Source organism: Atractosteus spatula, chromosome 1, assembly GCF_055471065.1.
Source record: "Atractosteus spatula isolate fAtrSpa1 chromosome 1, fAtrSpa1.hap1, whole genome shotgun sequence".
Lineage (NCBI taxonomy): Eukaryota > Metazoa > Chordata > Actinopteri > Semionotiformes > Lepisosteidae > Atractosteus > Atractosteus spatula.
The window spans coordinates 54,725,861-54,746,569 of record NC_142706.1 but is presented as its reverse complement, the minus strand read 5'-3'; the positions used below and the strand labels follow the sequence as shown (position 1 = coordinate 54,746,569).

Sequence of the window (20,709 nt, the reverse complement as noted above, 5' to 3'; positions counted from 1 at the left end):
TTGTTCCTAGCAGATAACATATTACATACCTACTGTAGCTAGCCATAAGACAAGAGCTTAACACTAGCATGGGCTGAATAGCCTCTTCATTTGTAACATTTCTTATGCCACATTTAGTTCCTTCTGAATGCAATGTAGAATTCTCAATACCTTATTATCAACCATTAAAAAAATAATGTGATTTTTTTATGTGAATAGTGATTGGCAGATGTATAATGAGCAACAAAAACTTTTCACTATGCATGTACTGTATATTTCTAGAAAAATAATATATGTATGTATTTTACAGTAGGTATTGATTAAATGTTTTGGGCAAACATTTTGATTAATTGATTACTCATGACTGTGATACACTTGAGATTTCAAAAGGATAGCAACTTTGTGATGTCACTATGCTGGATAAGGCTGGACTAAGCCAGTGCACTGTTGCTCACCATCTAAGTTGTTTACAACCAGCAATTTCTAACAATATTAAGATGTTACAGCCAAACAGATTGTCAATTGTCATAATCTGAGAGATCATGACCTTGTCTAGAGTAATGGTGGTTACAAAAGGCAGAGCCATTGTGAGCTACATAAATGGTGGAACACTGGTTTTATGTTGCACAATATCCAAAACAAATTTTGTTTTGTAAAAACAGGAAACACAAGAAACACAGATAAAAAACACAAATGCAAGGAACTTTAAACTGAAAAGAAAGAATATATTTTCTCTGTGCTGAATTTCAAAATACAATGTCATAGTATTTTATTAAGAATTCATCAACACCAATCATAAAATGCTGTTTTCAAAAAGATGTTGAAAGTGAAAAGGGACAGATCAGATAGTGAAAACAGACGCGCTGCAGATTGCCGGCAGGTATCAGCCAGCCACTGACTTCCTGTGAAAACGGGCAGATCAGATCCGACAAGTTATATATGCACTTTCACTAGCTTTGTTTTCAATACTGGTTCCTGCAGTTAACCCACTGTCACATACTAGTACTGAAAGTCTGCAGACCTCAGCTGCTACAAGATATCAGATGTCAAGCAGTCTCTGCACCTGGAAGAACACTTACTGTAGTAAGTCAAACAGAAGATCAAACAACGGATAAGGTAGCAAAATGAAAGGAATTACAGTATACCTGAGTCTGTGTTAATTTGATGCTTTGAATATGTGGAAATACTAGCATACTGGATTTCTTCTGAAAGTTTTTTAAAGTGCCATGGTGGACTCCAACTCCAAATATCTAAGAAAAACAAAAATAGTACTTCATGCTGACACAAATTGTAAATATACAGTACAGTAACAATCTAAACATGTTATCCTTTGAAGAGTTACTATTCTGAACTCTCAAATAAGGTACTACCCATGGACACATGGCAAGATAACTGCTTGATTCGCTGATATCATTGCTTCCCTGAATGGATAATCAGAATACAGACTGTGGGAGGCTTCTACAGTACATGCAATGGCAGCTCAGCGTGTCCTCATTTTACTACGAATACTATACAGACGGTGAGTGTGTGTGTTGCCTGATAAATCAGTTAAGGTTCTTGAATCCAAAGCATTTGAATGATACATTAAAGACTGACACAGAGGCAGTCAGTTGTTTTCTGACGTCTTAAAACAATCACAACAGTGGGAACGTGAGATTTTTTAAATATGTTTTACATGTTTGGTATCTTTAACCATAAACACAACATTCCTCTTAGGAATCTCCCACAGCTGTTTGCCCCTTACATGTATCACAACTGCCTCAGTCTCTAAGTTGTACAGGAAACCAAAAAACCTCCTCACACCCTTTACCCCTCTACGCTCTTTAGTTTACAATATTCTGGTTTGAGGGCCTAAGTCATAATAATATATGATTTTCTCAGTTTTGACTAAATTGCTACTGACCTGGTAGGAGAGTACACCATGAGAGGATGTGTTTATAAATAATGAATTTTCTACATTTCCTTCCTGTGATGGAAGGAAGATAACTTTAAATGATGTCCGGCCCTGGGGAGGGATCACCTGAAACAGACATGATCAAACAATTAGAAATGGAAATTTGAAGTAATAACTGTTGATCACTGCAGAAAAAATGGTTCCCGGAATTACCTTAAGAATTATGTTTTATATTAGCACAGACGTATAACACTGATTTTTTTAATCAGTTAAACTTGCAAGATTATAACAGCTTATTTGTTGATCTCCTAATACTTCATAATAATTTGCAAATGATCATGATCAGCACAGCAATATTTTTCAGTGTAATGAAATTCATTTTTTCTTAAGATTATTACATTTTAACAAGGTTCTCTATATACCAGACAAGACAAGACTGACTTTTTAAAAGTCAGTGACCTTGCAGGAATAAACTGAAGAAATTTTAGCTTTTTATCCATTTAATCAATAAAAGGTCAATTGAAATTACCATACCACTATTTCATAACATTACAAAAGAAGTTAGAATAAAGCAAACTGAGATTGATTATTCACATAAAACTGTACATATATAAACTAACTTAACTTCCTTTGAATTTATATAGTATTTCACATACAGCATGGGGACAACATCTATATTTACAAACAGAACGAGACACAGCCATTCTGCACTGATAGCCCACTGCACAGCATATCATGTGGGAAGGTAAGAAATGACTTTGCCATTTGCAATAAGGGAGAAATTATAGCAGGCCAGGCCTTAAGTGGATGTTTGCCAGGACATTGGGGATAACATTTCTACTCTTATGAACAGTGCTGTGGGTTCTGTGTGATGACAAATATTAAAACCTTGGTTAATATCTCATCTGAAGGATGGCCCTTCCCACAGCACAGAGTCCCCTGTCACCATACTGGGGCACTGGCTTGGAAATTCTGAACCAGAGGGAAACAGATTGTAAATCAAGGCCATGTATAAAAAGACAAAGACATCAGCCTACAATTTTGGAACCAAAAATTGTTAATGTAATACCCCAATTGCAGACATAAAGATAGTTTAAATAAAGTATTCACACCCATTAGTGTAGATTACTTGTAATGGTTTCCTGTGACCTTCAGGAAGCTATTTATAGAGCCTATGTGGTTGTTCAGCTGTCTTTTTTAACTGAAACTGACAGGCTGTAAGTCCTGTAACCAAACGTCTTGACATTTTGTCAAAAATACAAAAATGTATATCTTAGTTTGAAGTACTTCATGAAACTAGTTGTTAAATTACAAAAGAATCACCTTAACAAGCCTTGTTGATTCATCAAAACTGTTAACTGTTAAACTAAGGCTAAATCCGTTACAAAATGTAAAGGCTGTGACACTATGGAATCTGTTTCAGTTCTTATTACTTGGAATTATATCCTACATAGACTGACATGTAACAACCCTTGCAGCCTGCTGTCGATGCTCCAGCAACCACCTGGCAGCACAATCTGTCAGCATGGACAAGCAATCCTATTCCAAGTGACAAATTCCAGGCAATCTCCAATCAGCACACTGCTGCGTCACATGAGGGCTGGCCGTAATGTATAAATGGTTAAAAATTGATACCACAAAAACCATAGTTGCCTGGAATCAGCACAGAGAAGGAACACTGCATTTTCTTAAGTTTAACTGTCAATTGAATGTTTTCTAATCTGGTAGTCGACTGTAATAGAATATTCAATGATCGCAATTATAATAGTTTAGGTAATGCATAGCAATGCATCTGATTGCTCTTTTAGGGACCGATTCCAGATCGCCAGTATCTAATTGTGAAGCATCATAAAAACTGCACATAATTTTATAAAAAGAGCAAAACCAATCAGCACAGGAGCATTATGAATGATTCCTAATAGAATGATTCTCCAAAGGGGTTTTCCTGTTTCTATTTCATCTTCTTAATTATTTGTATTATGTGACATAAGCTTGTAAACATTTTTTACAAGCCCTTAATGACTAAGGAGTTAAATGAAACAACAAAACCTGCAGGACAACACTGGGCTTAGCTACCACTTAAATAAGCAAATGGAAAGCCACTTGACTGCCTTTGCCATCTCTAGGAAGAAAGATGACGTTTTCCTTTCTAAAGTTATCAAACATTGTTATAAATGCCCAGACATTTTGGTTGATAAGAACAATCTACTAATCTTGCACCAGAATCATTACCATTTATCCTGGAGGCCACTGAGAGTGTGAACTGGGAAACAAGATGTCCTGCTCCAAATGATTCTGAGCATGTCATCGGTACTGTCTTGTGTTCCCACCAATTCCCTGGGTGAGGGATAGGTTTCGTTTTGGGCTTCTGGGAGGGGCTGTGTAATGTGGTTTGGGGAATTGGGGTTACACCAACTGTAATTATTTAAATGCTGAACTATTCGCTAAAACATTGTTGCCACCCTGATGTAACATACAGTACATAATGTCAAACTAGTTTTTTTATTTTATACTTCAATCTTGCTGATTTTTTTTCTGCACTTCTCTCCACCTATCAAATTCAAATGTATGCATTTTATTTCAATTCCGTATATGAATCTATCACATTCTGTGCATAACGCTGAAAAAAAAGCTGTTATCAAAGGACCCTGTTACACAAGTCAATGCCCAGTCAATCTGTTGCCTGTGACATCATGGAGGGGGACTTTACCAGACACAGCAAGCACAAAGCACATAGCTCACATTCAGGGCGAACTGCTTTCAGTTCAGCCACACTCAGACCTACTGTACGTCACATGAAAGCCTCAAAAAATAGTTTCCAAGCAAAACAGTTGCTTTTTACTGCTTATTTGTAATCTTAGCAAGTCATAATTATTGGTAGGTAAGTCAGATCAATACATAAAATAAGGTTCCAAGAGCAAAAATCTTTTAAAGTAATTCCCCCATTGATTACAATTCACTACCAAATCAAAGTTCAGGCAGCAGTAGGGGTACATTTTAACCATTTATTCACCAGAGCTGACAGTCAACAGACATAGCAGCTTGCTGACTGGATATATTCTGGAGCTTGTCAGTTGTTAAAGGACTGCATTCTTCAGCAGGTTCCTAGAGATGGTACACAGGGCAGTCTATAAAGTTTATGGCTACAAGGGATAAAAGCTGCCAGCCCACTGTACAGTGTAGCAAAGACCTTAGAATGCAAATATTAACGTTTTGTCGCCACATGGCAAAATCAACTTTTATGCGACAACTTTCTCCACAAAAAATTTGACTTGTATTATAACGACATACGTTATTATCATGATTTAATTGCTGCATATGGTGCACATTACCCTTCTGTTAAGCTCAGGGGCTTTCTCAAATACCTTAACAAAGCTAGTTCGTTTCAAACCATGTGAGTGATACAAGTATTATGATGTTAATATGTAGTTTGTGAGGACTCTACAATATACAGTATTTAAAAAAAAAATAAAGACAGAAATGTCAGTCTCTGGAATAAAGATGCCTGCAGACATCCAGCAATCAAACCTCCGTCCCAAGAGGCCAAATCAGACAGTGAGGTCAAGTGGAAATAAGAAAGACCCCTGTCCCTGCAGTTTATCTGATGGTGAAGCCGCTGCAGATGTGGCTGGAGCAAATACTCACCCTTCTCTGGAATGAAGGCATGTGAAAATGTCTGCTGGATGTAAACATTGATATCAATGTCACTGGTAGTTCCTGGCTAGGGTTGTGCACATATATTGTTTCAGCTCTTGGCAGCCCCACAGGCCTACAGAAGTTAAGTAAAGAAAACAAAACAGTTCATGTACTGTACGTGAAATATGGATGCTTATACAGGCAAACAAATGCTGGTTTTATGGCATTTTCCTTCATTGAAGATATCACTTCTAACAAAACATTTTCCCATTTTTACGATCTGTGGTAAAGTTAAAATGTTGGTATGGCAGTTTTGTTTTACTTCTCCTTCATACCCATCTTCTCCACGGAAGCAAAGTATGAGTGTGGGCAAACAAAGATATTTAGTACATTTCTGCCAGCGGCTAATCTTGAATGTGTACACTTTAAAAAAAACACCCATGTTCAAAACCTTCATGTCAACTTGCTAAAATAATATTAAAATTACGTCTGTGTAAACCCTAGCTAAACACCATGCCTATTTATGACAATGGAAATAACGGATAAGCTTCCCTGCAGAATGAAAAAAGCAAAGGCTTGATAAGTAATATATTTCTCTTTAGTGCCACTTTTAGCACGCAGCTTGATGTTAGACGGTTAGTAGCCTTTCATATATTTACTAGAACTACAGCAAAAGAACTGCTTCAAAGTCAAGGGTCACCTCAGAGCAAACCATCACAGCCGGCTCAAAGACAGCTGCTGCATTTACAGATGCCTATTAACGACTCATAGTGCACCGTTTACTTTTCTACTAAGAGAACGTTTTAACAATGCGTATGGGGAACAGAAAGGTCTACAAATCAACTAAAATTAGCTTAGATCTGTACTCAAAAGCAACTGTACGAAATATACATATAGCTATATAAAAGAAGACATTTCACAAAAAACATTTCAATTATGATTTTCAGTGGCATTTTATTAAGTACAATATCTAGTGAATAACGATAGTAGCATTTTATATCCTCTTCTAGCAAATGTGATGCATGTATTTTCACTAATTAAAACCTTTTACTTTTACAGGTAGAAGGTTTCACTCGGACTTACAACCAAACTTAACAGCACTTTTCTGAGTCTGCAGTGCCACAAAGATGCCTTAGCTCTTAGCCTTTCAAATAGTTGTCCTCAACATAATGAAAAAGAAACTGCCTTATTTGGCTACTCTCAGTCTGTGCTCTAAACTACTACAAAGCTCTAAGTTTGTAAAGCTATCCATATTAAATGTAATGTACCATTTGGTTTATAATTATAGGTGAATGGGAATATTTTCAAGTAGAAGAAGTCTTTCTGATAAAACACAGATGTTGTCTTTGGTACAAGAGAATTTGTAAAACAAATCTCTTTTTCTTATCCTTCCCTAATTAACATTTTTGAAGTGTGGCTTGGGAAGTATAAATGTTATATAGGCAAATGTTATCTGGGTTGTTACAATGACATAAATGCGCTCAATTTCACCAGCAAGCAGACAACAAAGGGTCATTGTGGCTCCCAATTCTAAAAATGTTCCTTATTCTTTGTTTTAAAATCTTCTTTTTTATTTCTTTTACAAGAGTATCAGCAACAACTAAGACAATAAATGCACACAGGATGTGTGAAATGAAGTGCAGGTTCTTCAGTGTGGTCAAGCCCACATCTACAAATAACACCTGAGCTACCGGTCACTTAAGTACTATTGCAATTGCTAATGGAGACACGACTTACTGTGTTCCAAAGTCCAGAACAGATGGCTGGAAATGCAAGGCTCTCCCACTTGGCACATAAAATGAAGAGCTGAGGAAAGAAAGCAAGAAAAAAATTAACACCAAATGTGTAAAAAAAAAACGAATACCGGCACAATATGGCGGTGCTATAGGCAACATGAAAGATCTACACGGCTGTAAACTGTCAGAGACAAAAACAACCCAAAAGGGAACACTTTCAACATTACAAGCTGCCAAAACATTCTTAATCATATGATGTAGACATTTTAAATTAAATACTTTAGTTCAGGCACAAAAGAATTTTTCATTCAAGAATAGCTCTCTCTCCTCTTCCTCTTGTCATGCCTAAACAGGGCAAATGGCATCGACATGCTCTTTCGACCCCCCCACACACACCCCACTTGCAGGCTTTTGACTGTGTGTCAAACAAACTAAAGATGCCATTAATTCACAATTAGAGGTGAAGCCCCACCTGCCCAGACTGGAAAGTTTAATCAATTCCATTATACACATGCATAAACAGGGATACACAAATGGCAAAACAAACATAAAACAATTACTAAAGGCACTGAAAGCATCCTACACTTAACACCTATAACTAAGAAGTATTATTAGGTTTTATCAAGGAGCAGTATCCAATGCTGCTGTAGACTTATGTCTAGATTCATGCTTACCAAGGCAAATCCAGAAGTCAGACTCCTTCTCCTCTTCCCCAAACACACACTCAAAACCCTGGGGTTAATGCGTGCTATGCTGTATTAGTCTCAAACACTTTCAATGTCATGTTTTCCCAAACATGGTAACACCTACAAAACTATTTTAGAAATTTGCTGTTTACATGCAAAAAAAGTTGGCTTCCAACTGAAGATACAGATCGAGCAAAGGCAAAAACACCATTTATCCATCGAACTTCCTGTTTATTAATGAAGCAGGAAGTCGCAACACTATTATATACCATTGAACACAAATTTTAATGGAAAATCTTACAAACCTAATTTTTCCTGCATAGAGCAGCAACAACAATTTTATATAACAGGAAACTGTGGTTTCTATCAATGTTTTGAACTAGCTATTACACATCAAAGCTTCAGGCACTTATTTACAGGTCATGAGAAAGTGGTAATTCAGTTACACTGCTTAACACAAGCTACACACATCTCTGAAAAGAACAGCTGTGCAACTGGTTTCTACATCCCTGCGTGTCGCATATTTCCCACTGCCATGCACATCCATGATTTCACCTGGGAATGTAAACTTCATGGTTACAGATGAAATCTTGCAGGAGTGGCTGCAAGATCTTATAATCAACCAGCTACAGTCTATATAAACATACCATACACGAGAGAGCCAATCGCGTAGATCTTTGAAGTACTAGCATGGAAAAATAATCAGACAGTAAAATATAGGACTAGAATAGAAATGGTAACAATTCCAGTGAATTGGTTTATGGTGAAATTAACTTGTAGTCTTTATATTCTTCACATGAGCTTCAATAGTCAGATTCAATATTTTCAGTGCAACTCCTAAGCCTGACCTGATCATTCACTATGCATGTGAAAGTAATTTTGAAACATGGTATTCAGAGTGACTCTACAGTAACTCTCAATGAAGGCCACAAGCACTTCAACAATCCACACAACACACCCAAAAAAAACCCTATGGCGTCACAAACATTTTTCTACAGACTGTCAATCCCAAGCAGTTCCTAGTAACTAAAAACAAGGCGAGGTAACAAAAGCATAGCTGAATGCACATAGCTGGTGGTGCAGGTTTAAGCGGTGAAATAAAGCCCTGCTAACTGCTAACTATATTTAAAGCACATTTTCTTGGTAAGCAAAGAATGCCCACAGATGCATATAATCCCCCTTGAAGAAGTATGCAAGCATTGATATCAAAATGTAAATTGGAGTCCTAACCCTAGATCCTCATGCTGATCTTCTACAATAGCCACATCTGAAGATACTCTTTACTGTCAGAACAAAACTGTACATTCAAAGCAAAATGACAGTCACAACACATCTTCTGGCACAATGGGAAGCAGCAGCTGCAGATCTTTACTGGTGTGTGTGGCAGGAGGCAATGCCTACTGTAGTCTTGACAATTGCTGCCTGTAGCAATTTGGCTGCTCATTCACACTTGACTGTAAAAGTCAGACGAGGTAGGGGGGAAAGACCCCTATATCAACAGCTGATTGTGTTGATGGTAAAGTAAATACACTGGAAGAGAACCGCACCACAGACTGAATGTACAATGTATTAAAACTGCTTCCACCTTAAGTTCAATTTCATCTAGCTTTCATGAAAAAAACTACAATCAATGTGACTCAAATATTACTCTACATCAGTTTTCATTTCAGAAAAAGAAAAACACTACATGTGGGTTAGGAGACTATTTTTGCCAGACCTGCTGTCTCAGAAAAATGAAAAGTGAAGCACTTCCATATCTGCTCAGTTTCCTTTAAACACACTTAAGGTCACAACCTGCTCAGCCTTTGTGTGCCTCCTACTGAAAACCTTCACCCTATTGCTGTTTTGCTGGCAGTAGCCAAATTAACACTTTGTTAAAATATAATAACTTAAGAATGACAGCTTATTATAAAAAATAGCTTAAGTATCACATCAGAAATTTTATCTTTAATAACGTTACAAACTTTACAATATAAGCTTTTACTGTGTGCACTCTCTTTTCCTGCACTTACATAATTAGTAACACACTAACAATATTAGCATCATCAGAGTTTAAATGCCTGCTGTCTGGAAGCATAACAGTACGTGGAGTTCATGGACAACAGGACATGGAGTCTGAAATATTTTATCCACACAGCAAAAAAAAATAGCTATCAATAAATAATAATAATAATAATGGAGTGAATCATGTATACATTTTTAAAGAGTTAAGAATGTTAAAAGCTAAAACTTAAATTCAATTCATGATCCATTTTATTAAATAATGCCATCTTTACAATACCATATACAGTATACTGAGCTATAAAAATACTACTATTTTATAATACTGAGCTATTAAAAACCCAAGAAATTCTAGTAACTCCAATACTCATCTGATACATTTTAATGCCTCTCACTGTACATAAACTTTGGTTTTATCTTGGCACGTTGCTGTTTATTTATTTTACTGAATACACTGCTGCGCTCTCCTTTTCATGTGCATGTGTTCTCAATGCGTGTTAAGTATTAGAGGGTCGTTTTCCAGTCTATCAGAGAGACCATCTGCTAGATGCCATAAGAACCGGAGCACTTGAAAGTTCACCAAAGCCACTGTCTGTCACTGCCGTGTCCAGGCTTTCAACAGCTGTGCCCTCCATCTCAGAGGCCCAGACAACCCACAACACTCCGTTTCAAAGTTCAGGTCAACTGCAGCTGCACGGGAGCGCAATGTATCAAACCAAAGGCACTGTTTCAAATCACATTAGGCACTAGTGCTTCCTAGTCGACACTTAGCACATTTTAAGAGGTCCACATCTTCAGATTATTACACAGTGAAGTTTAGCCAGTTCCTCAAAACTTTTCCAAGACCTCCCCATCATTGGTAACTGAACACCAGCTTTAGTTGTTCGACACAAGTACATTACATTAATATTTAAGGGAGTATTTAGCAGCCACAACATACTACACTGGACAAACCAGGGAAGAAAATCTTCAATAAAAAAAGGATCACATCCATAAAACTATACACAACCATTTCCATTATGGGGAAAATTAGAATTGATTAGAACAACACTGAAACTGACAGTACTGACTGAAAGGGTTTAAACCAATGAGTCTCAATTACCCCTCTTACTCTCAGGACCTCCTGTAAAATTCCATATTCAGAACTTTTTCAGGCATAATGTGCCCTGAAAGGAAACCAACTCAAAAATTCACCTCAGTCCTCCACTCTAGAAACTGTCTTCGTTTAGAAACAGACTATGAGATCAGCTCTACAGAAAACAGCTAGGCCGTTCCAGGAATGAATGGGACACTCAGTGTTATTAATAATAATGAACTTGGATAGCACGTTAATCCGACACATCCACTGAGGATGTGAACCCATAAACTCTGAGGTATACAGTAAGTCCATGTCCACCTCAACTCCACACTGCTGCTCAGCAGGAACATCCTAGCTTGCCTTGAAAAACCAGGCCCTGTCAATGGCTGTGTGAGAGAGGATCTGGGCAGTGTCAGAGGGAGCAGTGCTGTTCCCCCAGATGACTGAGCTTCGAGGCTTCTGTTCTGGGCTCGGGAGTGTGAAGACAAGTGGTTGGTATGACAGCCATGTCTGTGTGCATCCAGCTTTGCAAGGTAAACATGGGAGAGCAGTGGGAAGAGAGGTTGAAAGGTAATTGGGAATTCTAAACTGGGAAATTAGACAGAGAAATATACTTAAGTGACTAGATATATCCTAAAAAAAAATCACAAGCTGTCTGAACAACACTTGCAAGGTTCAGTGAAGAGTTTAAACTCCTTGAAAAAAGAAAATTCACCCCACCCCCAGTTTCCTAGAGTACTATTTTCAACAACAGATTTTGGCTTGTCACAACACAAGATCTAAAACCGATGAATAAGGAGTGTAATTTCTTGATACAATTCTATATGAAATCTTAAGACAAACATGCTACATGTATGAACCACATAAAAGAGAACAAAGTCTGAGATGCATATTGCAATGTGCTGGCTGTGTGAAAGCTTTTTCTTGCCGTAACCTATGAAGAGAAACTGAGGGAGTGTTCTACTTTCGTTTGTTCAAACATGTTAAATGACGCAATGCTTTCTAACCTTAGGGATAACCCAAATAGCCAAGGATGATATATATACAGTAAAGGTACAAACACGTAGAAGATATTCACCTGGTTCAAACTACAGTGAGATCCTAGATTCACAACTGCACCACACTTATCACTCAAATAAAAACTGCTTACTAAACTGGTTAATCAGTTAGCACTGCAAGTCTGATAAGAGATCATGAGATGCCTGAAGAAAATGTTAAAAGCTCACTTGTGCTTTTTACATTCCTTGTTACCGCTGGAGTCTTAAATGACAAAATGGTGACAGTAAGTTTATGGTATGAAATGTGTGCTTCTGAGTTTGCACATACGGAAGGGAGGCATGACTGAATAAAATCCATATTGATGGTCCAGTTATACTCACAATGCAAATGTAAGAGACAGAACTCAAAGCATTGCTGGCCTTTCCATTTAACACTGCCAAGGCATTTAGAGCCCATCCCCCTTGGTTGGGTTCTAAAGAATTTGTATCTGCTCTTTGAACGATTTTTTCATATTGTTTTCAGTTCGCTTCATTAAGGTGAGATGTACTAACCACGCCTCTGTCAGCCACCACCCTTTCAGCTGAAACAAACTACAACCTGTCATGTTTTTGACATTAAACATTAGCAGGTTTTGCCATTATGAATAGTGGCATTCACAAATTCATCAATTACCTGACTCCAGAAGCAACATCAACTGAAAGGGAGCACCTGTGTTTAACCAAAACCCAGTCAATAAGTTGAAACCACCAAATGGAGCATATAGTTCAGAGGGGTAACCCCAGGAACCACTTCTGCAAAGCATCAACAATAACTGCTAAGGCACCAAGGAAGAACTTGAAATCTGATTACGGTTAACAGGTGTCCCCACCTACAGTACCATCATGACTCAATGCCATCAGACAGAACCACACTAGTTTATCAACAATGGTAACAAAGGCCCTGACTTTCAAATGCGAGAGTAGTTTTCAGATTAATTCAGGACCTCATAATTGTGGAAAAATGTACACAGGAGAAACGACAAAACTTTTGTCTAATTTTGTGCAAAGATATTGGTGATCGTGCAAGGATCCGCTTCATTCGTCATGCCACCTGCAGAAGTTCTCAGATGACTCTGCAATTGTGGGATGTATCACGGGTGAGCAGGAGGAGGAGTACAGAGGACTGGTCAGCAGCTTTGTGGAGTGGTGTGGGGAGAACCACTTGGAACTGAATGTAACAAAGACAAAGGAACTGGTGATAGATTTCAGGAGGAAAAAGGTCAAACCTACTCCTGTCTACATCCATGGGAGTGGCGTGGAGATGGTGGACTCTTACAAGTACCTGGGAGTCCACATCGACGATAGACTGGAATGGTCTAAGAACATCGAGGCCATCTATAAGAAGGGACAGAGCCGACTTTACTTCTTGAGGAGGCTCAGGTCCTTCAATGTGTGTTGTAAGATGCTACATATGTTCTATCAGTCGGTGGTGGCGAGCACCATTTTCTACGCAGTGGTATGCTGGGGCCCTGGGATTAGAGCAGTGGATTCCAAAAGGCTGAACAAGCTCATCAGGAGAGCAAGCTCTGTCATTGGGTCTGACCTGGACCCCTTGGAGGTAGTGGCTGAAAGGAGAATGGTGTCCAAACTAGAGGCCATCATGGACAACATCTCCCATCCCCTCTATGACAGGCTTGTAGAAATGAAGAGCACATTCAGCAATAGACTGATTCGTCCACGGTGCGACAGGGAGCGCTACAGGAGGTCATTCTTGCCTTCTGCCATAAGACTGTATAATGCATCCACCTTGCGTCTGGGCAGAGGCAACATTGACAGTGACCTGTTTCTGGACTAAACACATCTACACATCTACTGCTACATCTGCTCTCTTTCTTTTCCCGTTTACAACCATTTTTTTTGTGCAATATATGCCAAGGACCCGTGCAATACATTTATATTTATATCTATTTATATCTATATTTACATCTATATTTATATGCATATGTGTTATACAATTTTTCTGCATAATGTTCTGTTCTAGTTTGTTCTTTGTGTGTCCGGACTGTGAGTAACTCTTTTAGTGCACCCCTCACTGTACTGATTATATTGTATGCATTGTACTATTATTATTATTGTATCATTCGTTACACTTTGGCTGTGTTGTCTGTGTAAAGCTGCTGTTGCACTGCAATTTCCCTCACGGGATCAATAAAGTATCTATCTATCATAGATCCACTTTGGTAAACAATGACAAGCGTACTGCACAGTGCAACACTGAAGACACAAAGACTGTGCTACAAACCAACTTCCAGCACAATAATGCATGATCTCATGAGTGATGTGTCATTTTTAACAGCCTTATGTGGGACGAGCTGAGCAGACATTCTATGTCAGTGTAAATCCTTAGCAAGTTAACACCGCTGATTTGATTTGGAATAACCCTGCAGTCTGTATGCGAGACCCCCGTCAGTCAATGCCATACCTTTTGCATGCCTGGGTCAAGGCATAGACACTATTGTTTTTATTGGGGCACCTCAAGTGAATGCAATATGTGATCTATCCCATACATTACTACCAGATGCAAAATTATGTTCTAGTCAGTTTTGTTATGGGCAGGTTCATCTAGACCATTCCATTATCTTTCGGTGACTTGCTTGCTTGTTTCACAGGAAAACGGCAACCTCCATCTTCATTTCAAATAACACAAGACGAAGGCAGCCCTTCTGTGTCACAGAAAAAAGAATATCACTGCAGTTCACACTGTTGAGAGGTTATTTCCTGTATGAATAAGAAACAGGAAGTCGCAGGCAATTTGAATACTGCTTAAGATGGCCACTTCCGGAGTTGGGACCTGAGCTAGAATTTGCCTTCTTATCTTTTCCAATTGGGCTTGTAATACCATAGACCTTTATTAAAGGATACATGTTTTATTTAAGGAGGAAAGAATATTACCAGGCCAAAGCACTAGTAAGAAATTTACTAACTGCACGGCCTCTCTCACAGAGTCATGTGTTTGATAAGAAAACTTGCAGGGTGTTAAAACGTCTGTATATCTTATCTGCAGAGACCATGGTTAAGCTATGAGCATACACACTTCCTCATGGGCAGCAGGCATTGGCAGACAGAGCTGATACCAGCTCCTCAGTTTTGCATACGCCCACAGTACAGTCACACAAAAAATGACTGAAAACTATTTCAAATTCCTGAATACGTTTAGAAAACCAGACATAATACAATAAAACCCCCAATGGCATTTTCTTTGTTTCTTTCAAAGTAAGACTGTCACAACAATAAAAGAAGTTGTTACAGGTGGGTGGCATCCCCATTAGCCTGTACTATAGTACAGTGTGTGCTTGTATATGTATGCATATACAAGCACTAAAATCTACTAAGTCTGGGTGTCTATACAATTAATCAGAGAATTTATAAACAATAAACATTAATTTTTCTACTTATTTTAGTGTACTCTTTCTAGTGTACAAATCGATTCACTTCAGCTGAAGTTATTTTGAAAGGACTAGTATAAACATGCGTTCACACAAGTGGCACAAGTGGAGCCATGCATAACACTTTCTGAACAGTTACCTGTCAATTGTTTTGAAGTTACCAAAGCATGATGAGTGTAGAAGCTTTATGGAGGGCAGAAACTGAACACAGGGACGCAATATCATCAGAAGGCAGTACAACCCCCCTTGTTTTCACTGTGCTGCAAATTTCCAGGACTGCCGTTCCAAAGCTGTATGGCTTTTGATGTGATTCAGCTGTCGGCTACACTCTGAGAAAAGCATTCAAAATATTTTCTGCTATTCACTTGAGAATGTGTTAATAAAAAAATATGCAAGGCCTAAGATATAAAGCAATTTGTTTTATGCTTATGACCATTATGACAGTTTTCAGTTATGAAAACATTCAAATGGAAATAGTACAGAAATCCATTATTGAAAAAGACTGGATTGATCTTTGGCAAAAGCCTCTTCACACCAGTACTTTTTTCATTATGTCAGTGTATCCAACTACAGCATTATTCTAAAGTTAGATATGTATTCTGTTTCAGTCAAAAATAAATTAGGTCCAATTCAGAAACAAGACTAAATAACCAATTAAGTTCCAGTTAAAGAGGAACACATACCAAAAACATTTTAAATGATAGTTTTTAAGCTTGACTTGGGGTAATCAGGCGAAAAGAAAAAAATGTGTTTTAGTTTATTGCAGTCATTACAGTCAAACCAACATGGAATGCAATTTTGCATGTTTTAGCCTGCTTCCAAGCTTGCCTGTATACTGACATACTATTACACAGCTCAGCTCACTAAAAAGGGTGCTCATTCAATGAATCTTTAAAAGGGGCATTTACTTTTTAAATTACAATTATATTTCTGTTTTATAATATGGAACATGGTTTAAGTGCATGTGTAAACAACAAGACTCCATCAAAATAGCCGTTTTAATATGTCCTATCCTATGCATTTCAAAAGAAATGTAATGTTTTTTTATATATAAAAATAACATGGGTTTTACTGTTCAAAACTACACACTACACACCTCAATTCAAATAGTTGAGAAAGTATGTAAGCATTCAGGTTTTGAATAAAATATTATTCAATATTATTAACATTATTAATTACAATATTGATAATTTAATATTATTTTGTTGAATAAACAGTTAAAAAGCATAAGCATCATTTTGTAATTTCACTAACCTGACCATGATAATGCATAATTTACGTTAAAAACATCTGCACTACTGTATATCACCAGCAATTACTTCAAGCACCAAACACTCAAACATACAGTATGCTTAAAATGCAAACACAAACATTGTGCTAATGAAAATAAACTAAACTAGGACAATTTTCAAGAAAATGCACTACATGGGACAAGAAATGTATCATGAGAATTTGATCCTTCATCTTCTGAAGAACTGGCATGATGGTTTTGACAATAAAAGTGGGGAAACCATTTCAGGAGGTCCTGAATTTTCTTACAGTGTTTCTGAATGTAACCATTATATTACTTAGGTATACAGGTATATTTTTATGAACACTGTTATGCCACTATTGTGTTTAAAAGTTTTCATTTTTGACCAATGATCCTTTCACCAATTTTCACATTAATTTCTCTCCTTACTCCTTAGTCAAAGTGAAGAATATCGCTTGGTGCATTTTATGTTCTTTCTAAGCTGAAACTGTAGGAAAAATAAAAGATACTCAACCTTTCCCTTCAGGCAATTTCTAAATCGGAAAAAAAATATTAGCTCTCTCTCTTGCTACTGAAGTGCAAGCTATTTTAATTTCATATTAACCACAGGGTATGTCATTCATTTTAATGCAATTTGTGTTTCCCAATACTTTGTTTCCCAACACGTCTTACTATCAACACCAAGTAAACTATTACAATTGTCTTTGGTCTTTGAATTTCTTCTAGATGTAAAGTCTTATATCTCTAAGCTTATTCCATATTAACTTTACTATTAGAAAAACTATGGTAATTATGCAAAAGTCATCTCTCAGGGTAAAAATGGTAATTAGGGTTTTGGTTTTTATAAGCCTATAGCTCCACTTGCATGCAATCCAATCTAGGTCCTGCTGTGCAATCAATCATTAATGCAATTCACACTGAGTTGACTTATAAACTGTGACAGTGTAGGTTTTCTAGGTTTGGGTTGAAGTCGAGGTGTAGCAAAATTTATATTTTGTGTTCCATTTTATGTTTTTTAGTCAAACAACTTCTTTACCTTCTTTGTATCCTCCAAAAACTGTACTTTTATATTTGTTCCAGAAATATTTTTGGGGAAAAAAAGTCTTTCCCTCCTTCTCTTCCCAAAATATAAATTTCAGTCCATCACAAACAAAGAAAAAAATGCTTGTTCGAAAGCAACTGGATCTGAAGTAATTGGTTGCCATAGTTGTTAAATAGGACTATAAAATGGAAGCAGAATGGCAAGCTGGTTACTGGACCATTCCTGTTGCTGCATTTATGCTGGCTGTTTTTATAATGGCTCTAGGCCAGTGTCAATGCTACCCGTCGACCCTGTGCCAGACTCTAAATTAGAGTATGTGTGCAAACATATCAAACCTTCAAACCTGTGCCAGTTCAGGGCCACCTCAGTGTAACTGTCACATGACAATCCTTGTTATCAGTATGCCTTAACCAGCTTAGGTCTCTGAGCTTCTGAGTCTCCAACTGTCCAGAATGAGCTACCTTTTCCATTCTCTGAGAGAGCACCTCTCCTTCCAACATTAATGCTTCAGAGAGCTTCCAATCTCATTTAGACAAGTTAGCTCAGTTAGCTTCCTAACACAAAATAAAGCACATAAAATGAACGAATGTATCTATGCATGTGTGGATATATACAACATACAAACTCACTCTTTTAAAAACAATGATCCAGGATAACTATCGAGTTAATTTAAAACCAAGAACAGGAAGCACTTCTTTACACAAAGGGTTGTGGGAGTATGGAACTAGCTACCAAGGTGTGCTATGGAAGATAATACTCTGGTTTCTTTTCAGGAAATGGCTGATAAGATCAATTAGCTATTTATTAGCTAAAAATGGGGTAGATGGACCTAATGGCTTCCTCTCATGTACTGTACAGTTATTTAAATACTTTAATGTTTTCTTTGTGCATATTATGGTTCACTGGTATACTCAAACATTTTAAAAATGGAAATGGGAAGTACTTACTAGCAAGTATCCAAGGATGATTGAGTTCTGATTTGTTACCATTGATTGGATATACTTCCTATTCAGTATAGCCAAATACACATCAGAGTATGCAGGACAGTGGGGTATAGTGTAGATAGTGATAAAGAACCATACATCTTCCGCCTCAATAAATACATCACTAACACTGTGCAAGTCTGCAAGTTAGTAAGAGCAAGAGCTCTCGAGGCATTTAACGAAGGTTCCTTTGGATTTATTATACAATGTCACACGGCACTACATTATTCGGTTTCATGAAACATGACACCAGGCGTAAATGTCCTTGGTATGGTATTTAATCTTTCGACAGTTAATTATTTTGGACATCTGAATAAAAATCAAGTACAGTCACACAGGACTGGAATGGTTTTGATAGTTTAAATATGATTCTCAATTGGGAAACCATTGCTGTGCATGCAATGTGAAGCCCCCGCTCACGTATACCTCCCATATTAATGTTAGATGCAATACCTGGCAAACCAAAGAATATAAAAATCTACAGTTGGCCTTGAGAAGCATGGCAGAAGGTATGTGTGGAATAGGGGAATCCATAAAAAGCAACAAGTGGATTATAGGACAGTGTGTGATAAGACTAAAATCAGTCCCAAGAAAACCACATTGTTTAAAGGAAATACTGAACTGGATCCCAGATAACACCAACAACAAAGATGATGACCTTATACAAGCTAGCCAAATGAAATACAAGAATCTGTGAAACATCAAATAAGCACACATGAAGACAAGCTCTTAGCATATTCGTTGGGAGCTCTTTATCTAGCAGTGGATTGATAGAGTGAGAGAAATGCGGCACCAAAGGGTTACTTTTATAAAAACTGACACTAAAAGTGCATTTTTTCTATTCTGTTTTCTGTATCATATTTTCACTTTAGACAGCCAACAGCAGAAAAGACTTTTTGCTACACCTTAGCAATGAACACAGGGGCATTAACGTCAAACTGCTGTGCCTCTTTACCTACAGTAATACAGCAGTATTACAGGGAAAAGGTTATGAGCATTTAATTTATGGCTTTCAAAACATTGTTTCAATTTGTTTTTATTCTAAAAACTTAATTTTATTCTAAAAAAGTCATGCTTAAGATTGTGAATAAGTTCACTACCATACTGCCAAAAAAAACAGTATTTGTTTCTTTACATAGATGTACTGTAGCTATGTCCAGTAAGTGCTAAAGGAAAGTAAGGAAAATACAGGCTTAGAAATTTTAGCTTTATTAAGGATAATGTTGCAAATTGTATTATTGCATATAATTCTATTAAGAATAATTTTATACAATGTACAAATGTATAGAGTGCTTCTCTATACATTTCCATTCTTAAGTTCTGTAAAACAAGTTGTCGTTCAAAACAAAAGTCAAAACTTATCTTAATTTCTTGTTGTTGTTTGGGCTTGCAATATTATCTGCACTTTAAACAGGGGAGACAAGGATGAAATAAACATCTAATTTTTAGGAGCCACTAAGCAACTCACTCTTAGGTTTCACCCCAAGAAGCATCATGAACAGTGCGGTGCACTGACTGCTAGACCATTGATTGCAATTACTACTACGTTGTCATTAGAATGTGCAGGATTAGAAGCTGATTAATACAACGCACTGCAGGTGGCAAATTAATAACTGAGGAATGTTTTTAGATGAGTGGAATATTTAATCTGGGTGATTGGAAAACATACTTAAAAGGTTTCCTTATTTGCTATTATCATTGAGCAAAAACAATTTGGGTTTCTGCACAACAAACCAAACTAAAAAGAGGCAGAAAGCATGGTGGGTCATGGGGCAAGAAAATGGTTAGAAAGCCAATAATAAGATAAACATATTTGTTAACGAGGAATGTATTCCAAAACCACTAATAAAGGCACTAGAGAAAAACACTACTCAGAAAAAAATGCTTTAATTTCACCATAAAGTGCTTTAAACTTGCCATTTGGAACTCCAGCTTCAGTATCATAGTGTTATTCCAACTGTTTTAAGAATTAAAAGCAAAAGGATACATTTTTAATATA

The 20,709-nt window shown here is 37.2% G+C and overlaps 1 protein-coding gene across 5 annotated transcripts in view; it reads right to left on the bottom strand.

Annotated features, from left to right (window-relative positions):
* tmem131l (transmembrane 131 like) overlaps nt 1-20,709 on the bottom strand; it is a 54,961-nt gene that overhangs the window by 20,316 nt on the left and 13,936 nt on the right. For all 5 annotated transcript variants that reach the window (XM_088911160.1, XM_088911173.1, XM_088911180.1 and 2 more), the window contains exons 4-7: nt 7,247-7,315; nt 5,519-5,642; nt 1,883-1,999; nt 1,125-1,229 (exon numbers count right to left, since the gene is read on the bottom strand). In XM_088911160.1, coding sequence (XP_088767286.1) covers nt 1,125-1,229; nt 1,883-1,999; nt 5,519-5,642; nt 7,247-7,315 — 415 coding nt within the window. The remainder of the gene's footprint in view (nt 1-1,124; nt 1,230-1,882; nt 2,000-5,518; nt 5,643-7,246; nt 7,316-20,709) is intronic.